We start from the raw sequence: 15,177 nt of genomic DNA, 5'->3' as shown, positions 1-15,177 counted from the left end.
GCAATATTCCAGAGCTGTCAAACTCGTACAGCTCGGAAAACGTCATGTACTATCGCACCATAGTATAGGGCCACCAACGCAGAGGCAGGCCCATTGTCCTAGGTGGAACTTCCACATCGTCTCCTACCAAACAGTAGGGTAAAACCTTATCAGGAGAGATCCTACAGATTTTTTTGTCATTCGAATAACAAGAATCCATGAGATATAGGGTGGAAACATTTAACATGTAAAGTACTTTTAATTATTAAAAAAAAAAAAAAAAAAAAAAACTGCCTTGGTCAGGCACTATCGTGTGTTTAATATGGAAACCAGGCATAACCGTGTTACAGCAAGAATCCAAGTAACTTCAGGAAAATCCTGTGTGTTATATTTTGTTAGCACAAAATATAACACACAGGATATAACTAGTAGATAAAATAGCAGATAAAGAGAATAACTAGTATTCATTCTGCAATCTAATCTATCAAGCTGTATACAGCAGCAGTGATGGAATTCTATGAGTTCACTAGGTGCCATCTAACTGAAATCTGGTTGGCAGGCTTTGGCATAAGACCTGTTGGTCACAAGGTTTATCTATTTTACAGACAAACACCTTTGAACATATATAGCATTGATCGGGTCCCTAGTTCAAATACCGGCCTGGGAATGGGTGTTCTTTGTGACTGTCCTGTCATCTTCATTTTCGTGAGTGGCCAAAAGTGGCAGAAAAGTGAAGCCAAATCAACATAAACATGCTGGTTCGGTGACCGAGTGTGTTAAGTGACAGACTTTTGATCTTGCCACCGAAGTTCCCGGGTTCAAATCTCGATCTTGGCATGGGTGTCCTTGTAAGTGTCCTTTAATTTAATCACATCATCAGTAAATTCGCATCGCCGCTATTAGCCAGAAATTACAGAAAAGAGACTGAAAATAATAAAATTCAAAAACTTACATACTGTCCCTCAGCTGCCAGCATCTCTCCACTTTTGAATGGATATCCGGTACTAAAGAACTTTTACCTTAAGTAAAAGTTCAATAGAATTCTTATACATGCTGCGTAGCTTCATAGCTACTGTAAGGAGCTTCAACAATGAACAATAACTGTTGCATGTTAAACATCGTTGTGCTGTTTTGTGTTAGGTCCAGTTCATTTACAAACTAATATAGAATGCAATTTTTTTATTTTTAATGTAGCCATTTTGACATCATTGCTCTTTGCCTGTATCAGTTCATTTTGAATTTCAAAACGTGGACAATTATTGTGAATCTCATTTATTTGTGTACGTCTGAAATGTTCTTCTGGAAACTGGTCATCATATTTCGAAAGACATTTCACCAAATACGTGAAGTTTTTCTGTTGTTTCTGCTGTGTAAATTGTTTTTCGATGGAATGGCCTGATGACCACAACCTGTCACTGAGGATGCATCACTCAATTCAACTGCACTAATAATGGGTTCCTTACCAAAATAATTAGTTTTCTTATTTTTTTGCTTGAAATATATTAGTGGACATCTTACAAAATATAAACATTTGATAGATTCAAATAAATCACAAACATGTGTAACTTTACATTAACAGATTTATACCAATTTAAACAGCATACATGCAGTACTGCTTTTTACCATGCTAACGTTCACTCAAAAAACAAATTTATTTAACTTTTCCAGCACTCTCACGTATCTTTTGTTGTACAATTGTATAGTAATTCTCTTTAATTATCCCAGTCAAATGATTTAATACATACTGATTTGCATTCTTCTTTTCCACACACTTATTTAGTATTACTTACAACATGTAAGTGCACTTATTTTGCAGTAGTGAGAGTACTGGTAAGTTAAACATAATATTCATACATACAACTAAAGCATATTATGGCTATCTCACTTAACATTATACTACATATTGAGAAAAGAAAGGTTTGCTGAAGGAAAAATCAGAATTGGAAAATGAACAGAAATTGACCATTTTCAATTTGGTACACTCCTTAACTGAAAATAATATTTATACAGCATGTCCCAAAATGATTATTAGGGTTTCAAGTAATTGGTATACAAAGATGAATGTTTATATTGTGCATGTATGATAAGAACGGCTGTGGAAGTTTGCTACCCTATCATTTGTTTCCCCATCAGTCACAGCGGCGTAGGTGTATTACAAGATGGCAACTCCCGTGCAGAAGTCAATTTGTGTCATTGAATTTGCAAAGTGTGGTTCTGCTGTTTCAGTTCAGTTGAGATTTACGACCGTTATTTGGAAGTAATCCTCTGTTTGATAACAACATTCGTTGATAGTTTAATAAGTTTCAAACAACTGGATGTGTCTGCAAAGGGAAGAGTTCCGGACATCCAAGTGTGCTGAACGAAAGCACCGAGTAGCATTGGACTACCGGATGGATGTGTGCCATGTCACGAAAGGTGCTAACATTGAACATTTATAAAGCACACTATGTAAACTTGAATTGTTTACTCTCATATAAGTTTTGTCCTTGTACCCCACATATAAGGGAAATTAAACGACTATGAAACCCCGATAATCATTTTGGGACATGCTGTATTACATAATAATACATACAATATATACTTTGTATAACCAAAGAACATCCCTCTCATAAATCACTATTAAGAAATAATGAATCTACTAACAAAAAGATTGTCATACCTCTCTTTTAAAATGCACACCAGCAGTTACCCATTATAAAATATATACATTTATGAGGCACAGTACAATTTTCAATTGTTCATATTAATCCATCTCTTTAAATATTCTTTATAGGGAGATTGTTGCATAACTCTCTACAAGTACTTGTTGGAAACTATGCTTCTTTGTTAGAATCAGAATAAGTTGCAATTTTCCCTGAGTATTATATGTAATTAATGACAGTTTTTAACATTTGTATTTATATGAAAAGCAAATAAATAATATCACTGTCATTTCTTTCCATATAATATTGTATGTGGAATGTTGATTTTGCTTCAAATTTTGCAAAGGAAACAAATATGGAGCAATATATGTACTTAAGGATAATAAGTACTCATCCCTGCATATGATATTTGATATGAAACCGACAACATAACAAGAAAGATATGGTGTCAATATTATTGTTGGCTTAAACATGTATCAAGTCACGTACATACATTAAAGGAAGAAATATGTTTTTCTTAAATTATTTCAACTCATTCCGTCATCAGAAGATGAAAGTAATAAATATAAAATGTTTCAAAAAGGTTTCTTACTATCTCTGAATGAAGATTAGATCAGACAAAATCCAAAAATGGCAAACAATATTATACACATCCTAACAAATATCATCTGTTTGCAACATGAGCATAGATTTAACTCTCAGCCTTTTTTTTTGCAATTTATACAATTGCAATAACAATATCACAACATATAATGAAAGCCTTTCAGAAATACAGAAGGTTTTACATTCACATCTTAAAGTAATTAGGATTGCTTAGTAGCCAAAAAAGTTCCCAGGCAACAGATTCAAAATATATACAGTGAAACCCCAATATTATGTTCCCGGATTTTACATTTTCCTGCATTATACATTCAAGCTTGAAGGTCCCAACATAGCAAAATGTTATAAAATTTCCACCAATTTTACATTTTCCTGCATTTTACGTTTTTTCAGCTTAGTTCCCTGAAAAACGTAAAATCAAGGTTCCACTGTACTTTTCTATATATTAAAAAATTGTTACACAATATTTTTTTTAAATTCTCAAACACATACATGCTTTGTACGTACTATTAAAAGTATCACTGTAAATGCTTTGAAATGCTACAGCAAATTAGGACAGGAGTAATGATCTGAAAATTAAGTAGATTGAGACATTCACCATTTACAAATCTAAAAAAATAGTGTTTCAAAATGATTTGAAAGATAAAAACATGTTCCATGAGCAATACAACATAATCACCGATCAAATATGCTGTGAAATACATTTGAACACATCCTTAAGTTTTCTTTGGAATGTTCCCAATAGTTCTAAATTCTGCCACCAGGTGTCAGGTTGACCAGTTGTAAAATGGCTGCCGTAACTGGCGAAACATTCTTGAACATGCTGACTACGTGGCTTGTGCCACAGCTGACACATGACAGTGCAAACTTTATATATCAGCTCGATGGAGTCCAATGCCACTTCCACCCTAATGTAAGTGAGTTCCTCCACGAGAGACTGTCACATCACATCTATGGATTGGGCATCCAGCTAACAATTACCATATTGAAGTGTACAGAGTAACGAAGGGTGCTTTGCGATAAACATTGGAACTTAAACTTGGACAGCTACATTACATATGTGTGAAATTGTATCTTGACCATTTATGAATAAAATATAACAAGTTGAAATCGTTCAAATCGTTTTGAAACAAGGTGGATATTCTAGTTTAAATGCATTATTATTTACAAAATGACTACAGAAAGTACAACAAGAATAAAAAGAATATACATTGTGGAAAGATAAAAAAAAAGGTCTACAATCAAAAATCAGTATGAATTTCCCTCAGTGGGGTGAAAAGTGGGCAAATGCCAAAACTTGCTGCACAGCATAACCACATTTCATGTTATGCAATGATGCTAATTCAAAATTGTGCATGAAAATAAATTTACATTTTCTGTGTTTTTGCACATATTGTCATGCACAATTCCAACTTCCCAGGCTTCAGTCTTACAATAAATCAATTATTCCATTACAAGATTTTAAATGTATTTGGTATCATTTGCTGTGAATAAAATTTTAGTGCACATGAACTTGGAAGAACAAAAATTAATAATGAATTTTTCTCTTCACAGACTACATGTTTTACATCAAAATGAAATTAATCCCATTCTTCAACTAGCCAAATTTTTTACATCCGTTTTTAAAAATCAGAGATGAGAATGTTACATAAAATTAAGTTAAATTGTTCTTTTCCAAGTGGTTATTATTCATTTTTCAAACTTGCATACACCATACAGTATCACTTTATGCTAATCTCCCTATGTCCTCTAATCTATGGCCTACACATATTACATGCATGCCAACTTCAACAATGGAAAATATATACAGTCCGTCCCAGACATTTCTGATGGATTCTAGTCATTAATAACTACAAAACTGTTAAGGATAGCACTTCAGGTGTTGCACATTGCAATGGTCTATTCAGAAAGTTTCCATATACTCCACCAGATGTCATACCAACACCATGTATTGATATAGAATAACATAACAGCACAAAAAAAATGTACAATATGTTTTATCTAGACAGAATCGGTTATCCAAACACAAAGAAATCTCTGAACGAGGTATCAGTGAGAACCTTTATCTGGAAAACAGCAATAAGGCTTTGTGCAACAAGGGCATGGAGACTGGCAGTGACCTTGACAGGAAAAGAAGTGGAAGACTCAAGACAAGACAGGAAGATGTCGAACGCATATGCGTATTCTGCAGGTACTAAAGCTCATGTTGATGTGGAAGATAAGAGTCAATACAACATTTTTGAGTTGCCAATTGCAAAGCAAAATCTGCAAGTTGCTATCTTCAACAGTTTTTAGTTTTTAACTAATGAAATCCATCCGAGACTTCTATAACTTCCTGATATATAACCAGTGCTTTTTTTGGCAGTATGCAATGGTATTCAATACTGCCGTGTCTGCTTGATTGCGTTGGTGTTTTAAGTCCACTTTATGCACAGTAAGGCTAATTGGGACTGGACCTACAGTTTAAAGTGGGATCCGAACCACTATGTGCTTCCACCAGGTATCGAACCCAGGACCCCTTGAATACAAATGACTTGGGCTAGGATTTTCATGACTTAGCATATTTTGTTTGGTAAGAGTGATGTGATCCCTAAATATATAGAAATTCATATTGTGAAGAAACTAATTGAATTAAGGTGCTTCTTAAGGGCATATTTTGGCATATTTGACCGTTTCTATGTGATAGAGCATATTTTGATGGATTTTCGGTCATATTCAGCATATTTTCGCTTTTTCAAGGAATATACAGTCATTTTCGAAGTGGATGTGTTCTTACTCCCATGTTGACTTGAGGTTTTTTCTTTGGACTGCAGCAAAATCTTTTTAATTTTTAATTGAAAATTTACAGAAAGTATTCATTGTGCATTACAACTCAGGGCCGATAAAGTGAATTAAAAATAGTATGTATGTGAAAATATTTCAGCATATGTTAGATACTGATGTTTCAAACAGTCCAGTTATAAGGGCATATTTTGTAAAATTTTAGGTCATATTTTGCATATTTTGGTGATTTTTTGGTCATTAAAATCCTAGCCCTACAAATGACTGACATCAGAACAGAATGTAATAATTCAGAGAATACCAAAAATATTTATAAAACAGCAAATGACATCAGAATTTACATTCTTATAAATTATACACATGCAGTGTACAATCTATGCTGATAGTCTTAGCTATACTAATGCAGATAGTTGGAAATTGAACCATTTTGAAGTACATCAGAATATTTTTTTTTTTTTAAATATACACCATGTATCAACAAAAACTGGACAAAGTTCAAGATGAAGCTTCCACTAAATTTGACTTTAGCAGTAGTTGGTTGTTGACGTGTCAAGACCAGATGTGTGTATAAGATATGCAGAATGTCGAAATGGCTGAGTGCGGAATAAAATTGGATAGCGGCGATTATTGAAGGTCTTCATGCTGGAAGCCTGCTGACTGAAATTATAACATTCTTTGGGTACCCAAGATGGATTGTATGTGACATCAGTATGCAGCCTCGGTGAACTTCAAGGAGGGTTATACGTTCAACAAGAACAACTCATTTGAAGGAGAAGACAAGAACCTCGGCAGTTGCCCAGATAGCCCAAGAGCTCATTAGGAAAACCAAGGGATGTCACTTAGGAAACTGGCAAATACTTTAGGGGTGAGTGAGGCCACCATGCAAATCTTGGGTCGCTGAAGAGAACCTGAGATACATGTCCTATGTGAAGAACAGATACTTTCTGAGGCTGCCAAGACCAAGAGGGTCGCCATGTGTTCATTGTAAATCAAAGCTGCAGGTTTCATCAGGTTTCTCTGTGACTATTATCTGGAGCATTACTAAAAGGGTTACTACCAAGTCCAGGCACCCAAACATGGCATCTCTCCAGTCTGCTTTTGAGGCAGCATTTACAAATTTGGAAGGAAAGCAATTAAAGAGGACATGCTTGCACTTCAGGCAGTGATCAAAGTGAAAGGGGTTCACAATGAATGACAGAACTCGCAAGTAAAAAAGTTTGTTTGTAAATTAAATTTTCTGACTACCCCGGTGGGGGAGAACCGGGATTTTTTCAACTTGTTCAAGCGGCTCCGGTGCCCACCTAGCATTGTATAAAGTGGGCACCTGGAGGAAACTCTGGGAGGTAAAGGTGGCCAGAGGCACGGTGCTGATCACATCACCCCCAGCTCGAGCAAGATCAAGAAAGTGGGGGCCCTAACCCCACACCCCAATATGCCTTCATGGCATGGTGCAAAGCACAGGGTAGAACATTACGTTTTGACAAACACTTACTATAATACACTGTTTATTTTGTCTGGATTTTCCAGATGAACACTGTGGTTTTATTTGGAACTATACCGCATCAATCTGCGAATATTTTGCTTTAAAATACAGTGCAACCTCGATTTAACATTCTTCATGGGACCAAGGTGAAAAAACTTAAAATGAAGTATCATTTTATAACAATTTGCTCTATTGGGACTTTTAATATTGAATGTATAACGTGGGAAAATGTAAAATCCTGTTTTTTGTTTTATAAATTCCATTTCTCTCCACAATGTGGTTGTCAAAATAATAAAATTATGCAATAATTTCCAGGCTATGCAAAAGTACTGGCTGGTATCAGTGGTACATCAGTTGTAGCTCATCCCTAATATATACATATAGTTATGAATGACAGTATTTCTATTGGTAAAACTTAAAAATATTAACATTCCTATTCCCAATTTTTTTCTGGAATTGTTTTTCTTTGCATATGTTTAGGATTTTGCATTTAACAGCACAACTAAATATTTCCTACATTCAGGCAACTATTGCATTGCCATAAAGGAAACATGTTTCAAAGAAAAACTTACACATGCAAATTAAACTTTCTACAAATAAAGAAAAAAGGAAAATTTAAAAATATTTCTTATTCATAACTGGTCAAATATGGCATTCCCTAAGTGAAGACACATGTCTGTAAAATTATGTATAGTCAAAGCGCTTAAAATAATTGTCACAAAAGAACAGAACTGAAGAAAACTACACCACCTTTGAGATAAATATGTAAACACAGTGTTGCCATACCAACCTCTCTAATATTGCTATAACAAACAAAATATAATAATCGAAATATTCTAAAATAATTTAAACAGTAATTTCATTTTTCCTAATGACTTCCACTTTTAAACATAATTTGGCTACTACAAAATGCTTTCAAGTTTTGTCTGGTGAAATAAGTTTCTAAAGAAATGTATATGCAGTTTGCTAATTGCACATGTGGATGATTTTTTCTGTATATAATACAATTTTGCACATGATAATGGAAGAAAGCAGTTAATTAAAACATAAGATTTAGTTTCCACAATTCCATTACAATGATACATAAAACACTTTCTTATATTAAAAAACAACTCTTGCATTTCTGTTTTCTGTACTTCAGGTATAGTATTTAACATATTTCTACCATCTAGTTTACAATAGTAGCAAGTATTATTTGAACACACAAAAAAGTTTTAGAGGAGAGTTTATCTAGAGAAACTGCTTTAACACAAGACAATGATAGGTTTATTTACATTGCCTATTTTATAGGGATGGGCCGATATAAAACTTTGGCCGATACCGATAAAGTTCCGATATAAAATTCCAAATGTTGCTTGAAGAGCCTGAACGGTTCATTGACCTCCTTAATAGATGTGTGTTTCCAGGTGACTGCAGTGCAAAAGAAGTTGAATATTTAGACATTTAATTTTTTTTAAAAAGTATGGGATGGAGATTAGCCATAAAAATTATTAAAAAATGGCAGAATTTTGCACTAAATTATAAGATATTTATATGAGATCAGTAAAACAATCCGTAATATTACCGATACACTAATATGTCTATCGGCCGCTACCGATAGAGTAACGATGGATCTGTTCCATCCCTACTATTTTAGTCACTCTTTATGTGATAAAAAAAGATAAAATTATAATTTTATGTCCAATTGTTATGAAATAAACAGAATTTTGATTCAACTTTTCCTATGATTTTGAGTAATAAACCAGTAGTTTTTAGGTACATATATCAAGTGAAAGCCCAAATGCTGGTTTTATTTCCTGCTCTCCCCCTTATTTACCACTGATCACACATATGCACTTACAAGAGTTTGTCTGTACTGTGAACAGTGAATATATGACCTGTTTTCCTTAAATGAAAAAAATATGTACATATAACTATGTAAAGGAAATGCATTCTACAATATATAATTGTTGATAAAATAATTTCAGAAATTCATATGTACTTCTTAAAGATCAACGAAGTAAGAAAGATACCTTTTAAAAATATTAACAGTATATGTATAATTATTTCTTTCTCTGTACTGTTGTGATTCAGTAGACCATATTGTACAGTCATGACTGAGCCAAATGCCAACATTAAGACACACAAAAAATTGCTATTTGTAATAAAATGTAGTAACACATATCTCTCTTTGGTAATACCAAAATATCTTCTTTCTTTATAATGAAACCACATTATACATACTAGCTTTGCTATTCCAACAGCATTTGATCCTAGGCAATACTAACAAAATGGAATTGGCTTGCAAACGGACACTTTCTTCATTGAAGATCTCGACAACTATTTATAGTAAAAAACCTTCCAAGATTCTGACTTATAAATAAGAAATATCACATAGTGGGCTTAATCACAATATCTATCAATTTAATTGTCCAACGTGATGCCACATTCACTTATTGCAACGATGCACACACTCATACACAAACACACACTTTCTTCAAGGAACACAGTACGGATCAGGATCTTTCCAAAGGAATTCATTATCACGTGTTTAAAGAAACTTGATGGTCACCCTGCGTTGGTATTACTCTAAGGGCGTAGCGAGTAATGCTTAAATGCCTCATCTTAATGCTCTGTACGCCAAGGCCTTTAGGTTGACATTGTAATGAGAAGGCAGCTGCAAGATACAAAATTCATTTTAATTACATAACTGTTAACACAGATGTTAAACACTTTATTAAAAATACTTACAGAACTTATAATTTTGTCAAAAGGAACTCAACAAAATAAATAACATCTCAACAACAATAATTTTACCTGTGTTAAGTTTATGAGGTACAGTTGTGCAGTGGTGCACTTTTATTTCAATTCTACCAAAATGTGCAGAAAAAAAAGTTGTTGAATTCTAGGTTAAGTATTTCTTCTCATATATTGCAATTGCAAGCTGATATGTAAAAAGTAAGGTCGAGTTCCCAGTGCACTTTGCACCATACCATGAAGGCAGATATACAGGTGGTTAAGATAGAGCTCCACACATTCCCGATCTCATGCTTTTTTTTTGTGATGCGATGAGCACTATGTTCCTCAAGGCTTCTTTATGCATGAATAAGGCTGACTTTACATCACCCTCCCTGGGAATTGAACGTGGGTCTCCCGCATGGCAGTCAGATGCAATACCGACTACATCATAGCTCCAAGCCAGATTAAATTTATTAACAAAATATCAATAATAATAATAAATGTGTTTCAAGTTACATGTACACTTGTTTTCACATAAAGTGACACATTTTATAAGGTTGAACAGTTGAAGAATGTGCTACTTTATCTGATCAGGAGTGTACGTATTAAAAGAATGAAAATGCTTGCATTTCAACCAAGGTGGACTGATTTAAATAAATAATTTATAGAATAATGTACGTAAGGATTTTGTAGATATCAGAATCACTTTTAGTGAAAATCCAATAATCTCGTTATCATTTAATAGTGTTTATTAGGGTATAAGAAAGGAAACAAACTATATGTACTGATGGGGTGAAGCTCATACAAAAGGAAATGTAATATGCAAACTGTAAACATACTTCAATTTCTCTTGATTTAAAATTCAATAATTTTTATAGGCAAAAATAGCAAACATTTTGTGCACAAAAATGTACAAGATACTAACTAACTAACTCTCTAGCCTTCTTAAACCCGAAGGTTCATGACTGCAGCAACACAGGCCTTCCACGTTTCCCTATCTTGAGCAAGATCTATATACTCTTTTCCATCCCTACTGATTTCCTTTAGGTCCATCTCAACGTTGTCTCTCCATCTTCGTCTTGGCCTTCCTACAGGTCTCTTACCACCAGGTTTCCCAACAACAATCCTGTAAACTCCTCTTTCCTCTCTCATTCGTGCCACATGGCCTGCCCACCTAAGTCTTCTTGATTTAATTATTCTAATAATATCTGGACATGAATACAAATTATGTAGTTCTAAATTATGTAACCTTCTCCACTCACCTGTCTCCTCATCCCTTTTAGGTCCAAAGATTTTCCTAAGGATCTTATTTTCAAATACTCTCAATTTATGTTCCTCTTTCAATGTAAGGGACCAAGTTTCACATCCATATAATACTACAGGCAAAATCGTAGCGTTCCTCTGGACGCGGGGATCTTAAATAGGGATGTACTATTAATACTAGTTGATGGTAGAGACAGCCCTGAACGGGCAGGTACAAATATCTAAATATTCATTAAAATAGACTCATGATTCGTTTCTAGACTGAAGAGCAATGCAAATGGCAGAATGGGTGTAGACTAGCTTACCCTGTTCGGTTTAGAAATAAGACCAGTAGCTCCTGCTTCTCAGATGATTCCAGATTAAAAGACCTCGTGTCGCTCTCATGCGCACGTATATAAACCCTCGCTTGGCCTCTCGTCACCTCTTGCCAAAGGCCAGTGTTCTTACCATTTCCTGTAGAAAGCTTATTCTACACATTCTGAGCAGGAGCTGACAAGGCCTGCCAGGGTCAATATTTCTTAACCGAACGGGGTATGGTACGACACCCCCTCTTGCAAGACAATTTCTAAAATTGAAATTGTAGTCATGAAAAGTTTAAATTGAACCTTCTGCCATTCACCAAAATTTAAAAGGTTGTTGTTTATTACATGAAAAAAAAAGGTTACATAAAATAAAATAATAAAAAAATGTCGGAGACCCTTCACCGAAAATTAAATGGAACAGAATTAAGCTCAAGCTTGAAAGCTGAAAGAAAGTCTTTTGTTTTCATTAGCCACACGCTGGAAGAGTCTTTCGTAATCAACAATGCTGACGGTTGGTCAACATGCGATATAAAGTGTTGTTCGCAGGTCCGTGGAGTCAGCGGAAAGTTCAACACACTGCAGCGTAATGCGATACATGCGACTGGCCCCTAAACAAATGCTAACCAAGCACCAGACGTAATCCATGAGAAACTTTAATGCCGCATGCTCGCAATCTTCCGCCTCATCAGGATGACAGTTCGAGGCGAGAGCAAAAGACCGTGGTAAACACCAAACTCCACTGGACTGCGCACAACCACACGAAGATGAAAAAATAGATGAAGGTTATGTTTGCACTTGGCACTGACGTTCTTAGCACACTATGTGTGCACACTATGACCTGAGAAATGAGACGGCAGGGCAATCCAAATACATTCCAACCCCGGAGTCCTGGGGTACGAAACACTGTTCTGTGACATACACGGTCCTTGACCGATCATTTTCACTGGGGGACCGGATTCGAATCCCGATGTGGAAAGTTCCGGAATACTGGTCAGCAAAGGTCAGATGAAAAAAAACGTGGGCCGTGGGGCGGGCGAACACAGGGTAGTCCATGGGAAGCCACTCCAAGTAGCGGTTCCAAGCCCCAAAAATATGCCTTGTCCAATGGCGAACACTGGGGGGATGTTAGGATAGGCCCCCGAAAGTTCACAGCAGACGCCATTGCATATTGTAATTATGGCCACTGGTAGGATGAAACGTCACAGGTGGCCTGGCAGGTTGCTGATCCACAGGGCTGGGTCTCAACACATTTGGGTCGTTGACTGTACCCGGAAAGTTCCAATATGTGGTGAAATACTCTGCCTGGCCTTACAGAGCAAAAGGGGACGATATACATGAAAGATGTTCATGTTTCTTCTTAAGGGGGGTTAGAGTCGTGGGGGGGGGGGGGGTTTGCTCTGTAAGATGACATTTCTTCTTATGGTTCTGGCGCTCTTCTGGTCCTGGGATGTCACTTGGAATAGGGTTTTCGGTGCTGCTACGTGACATACACCGCTGAAGCCCAAAGGAGGCTGGTGGGCTCCAAAGCCTTCAGGAATGCGTTCTTCTTCCGGCCTCAAAAAAAATCACTGGACTTTTCGAAATTCCTTGAACTCTTGGAATTCCCGAACAGGGAAGGAAACAGGTTGGACATAGGAATAAACTACATTGCTCACAGTCATTCAATATTGAAAATATATAAAAAATGTGTAAAGTAATCGTCTTTTATAGGCAAGTGAAAATCATGAGTAAAGATAAGTAAACTAAAATAAAATAAACTGCCCAATAAGTGATATAAATTATAAAACAAAGTTTGAATGAAGGCTAAATAAAATAAAAGGCGGAAAATGTCATTTGACGCCTTAACACTGGAACACCATTAAAATGAAAATCTGACTTCATCAAAGTAATATATGTTTATATTGACTAAATTATATATATAGCCCCTGGCTTCTCCCAAATATAAAATAATGTGCAATATAAACTAAAGTTATGACATGGCACTAAATGCCCTTTGTTGGGACATGATCATTATACAAAAAAATGAACGAAAATATCTAGGTTGAAATATTGATAAATATATAAAAGTAATATGTAGATGGTATCAAATATATCCCCTGGTATCAGAAAATTAACCCGACGAAATCCATTAATATCATGTCAGAAGTGTCAAAACATTGTAAAAAATGAGGAACTGACGAAAAAAAAATAATTAACCCAAAATTTGGTAACGTCACAGCTGTTAAAACGGACCTAGCCACAAGTAAATTCGGGATCACTAAGATATAATAAAAGAGTAAATGACATGGCTCCAATGACGTTAAGATCATTAATTACAAAAATACATAAAAATGGATGAATAAATCAAGGCGACATAGTGACGCACTGTTAAACGCTCACTAGTCAAGGTTGGTTTGCGCTTGCATACGCCTGACGTATAGCATAAATAAACAGTTAAAATGAAGTTCCAAATTAGTAATAGGATAATAGTAAATTCAAAACTGAAACTAAACTGGGTTATTGATTTAGAAAACATTTGGTGGCTATCACGTTCCTTTCGTATGATATTACTTCAACTAAAGTCTATGACGTGTGGGAAATTAAGATATAAGCACAATTACTCGCTATTACCTACGTTACGAAGATTAACATGAAATTAATCTGTAAGAAGTAATTAAATTTCATTCGGGAAACTTTTGAAAATTCTGAAGGAACGAGAAAAAAAATCGCATAAATAAGCGCCCTTGAAGAGGCTATTATTCACACCTCGTTTGGAGACTAGGAATTTCATTGTCGAAGCCAGCTGAGTGTAAAGTTCATCTACAACAAATTCCGCATCCATCCCGACACTTGAAGGAAAAAAAAAGGTGTCATCAAATTCTCTCTCGTGGAGACTGAAATAGGATACGTTTCTTCCGCTAACGCGAAGCTGGAAATTTACGCACGGAAATCTGGCGATTTACATGGAAGGAAAATCCTGGACTTGAGTCTTGCGACTGCACATATCCTGAGTTCGAAGGAACAAAAGGAAAACAACGAATGAATCGTGCTTTCGGTGCAGAGATTAAACTTGCGTGTTTAAACCTATCGTAAGCTGACGGAATGTAAACGTGATTATACCTAAGGGGAGGGCTTGATTGATTATAATATTCGCAATACTTCATCGTTATTTAATGAAAAAAATGACAACCAGTTTTGCCTTAATTTAAACAACCTTTTTAACTTTTATCTCTATTTAGTTATTTAGTGATTTGCGATGCGATTAAATAACCACACGAAATCTGTTGAATAATGCTGAAGAGTGTTTATTTAAACATTAAGGAATGCCGTAACTTGAAATATAAATATCATAATATAAATACACATGAAATTTAAGGTATTTAAAATTCAAAGCTAAAAAACGCAAAAGGAGGAATATTAAGCTATCCTT

At 35.3% G+C, this 15,177-nt stretch overlaps 1 protein-coding gene across 1 annotated transcript in view; it reads right to left on the bottom strand.

Annotated features, from left to right (window-relative positions):
* Positions 1-1,468: 1,468 nt before the first annotated feature.
* The window catches only part of LOC145984895 (lysosomal dipeptide transporter MFSD1-like), a 76,877-nt gene continuing 63,168 nt past the window's right edge, over positions 1,469-15,177 (bottom strand). Inside the window, exon 11 of the mRNA XM_083118268.1 lies at positions 1,469-10,141. Within this exon, the coding sequence (XP_082974394.1) occupies positions 10,085-10,141 (57 nt within the window). The 3' untranslated portion in view covers positions 1,469-10,084. The remainder of the gene's footprint in view (positions 10,142-15,177) is intronic.

This window comes from Lepisma saccharinum, chromosome 3, assembly GCF_977018435.1.
Source record: "Lepisma saccharinum chromosome 3, izLepSacc3.1, whole genome shotgun sequence".
In the NCBI taxonomy this organism is placed as follows: Eukaryota; Metazoa; Arthropoda; class Insecta; order Zygentoma; family Lepismatidae; genus Lepisma; species Lepisma saccharinum.
The sequence above is the reverse complement of the archived record's forward strand: the minus strand, read 5'-3'. Positions and strand labels throughout refer to the sequence as shown.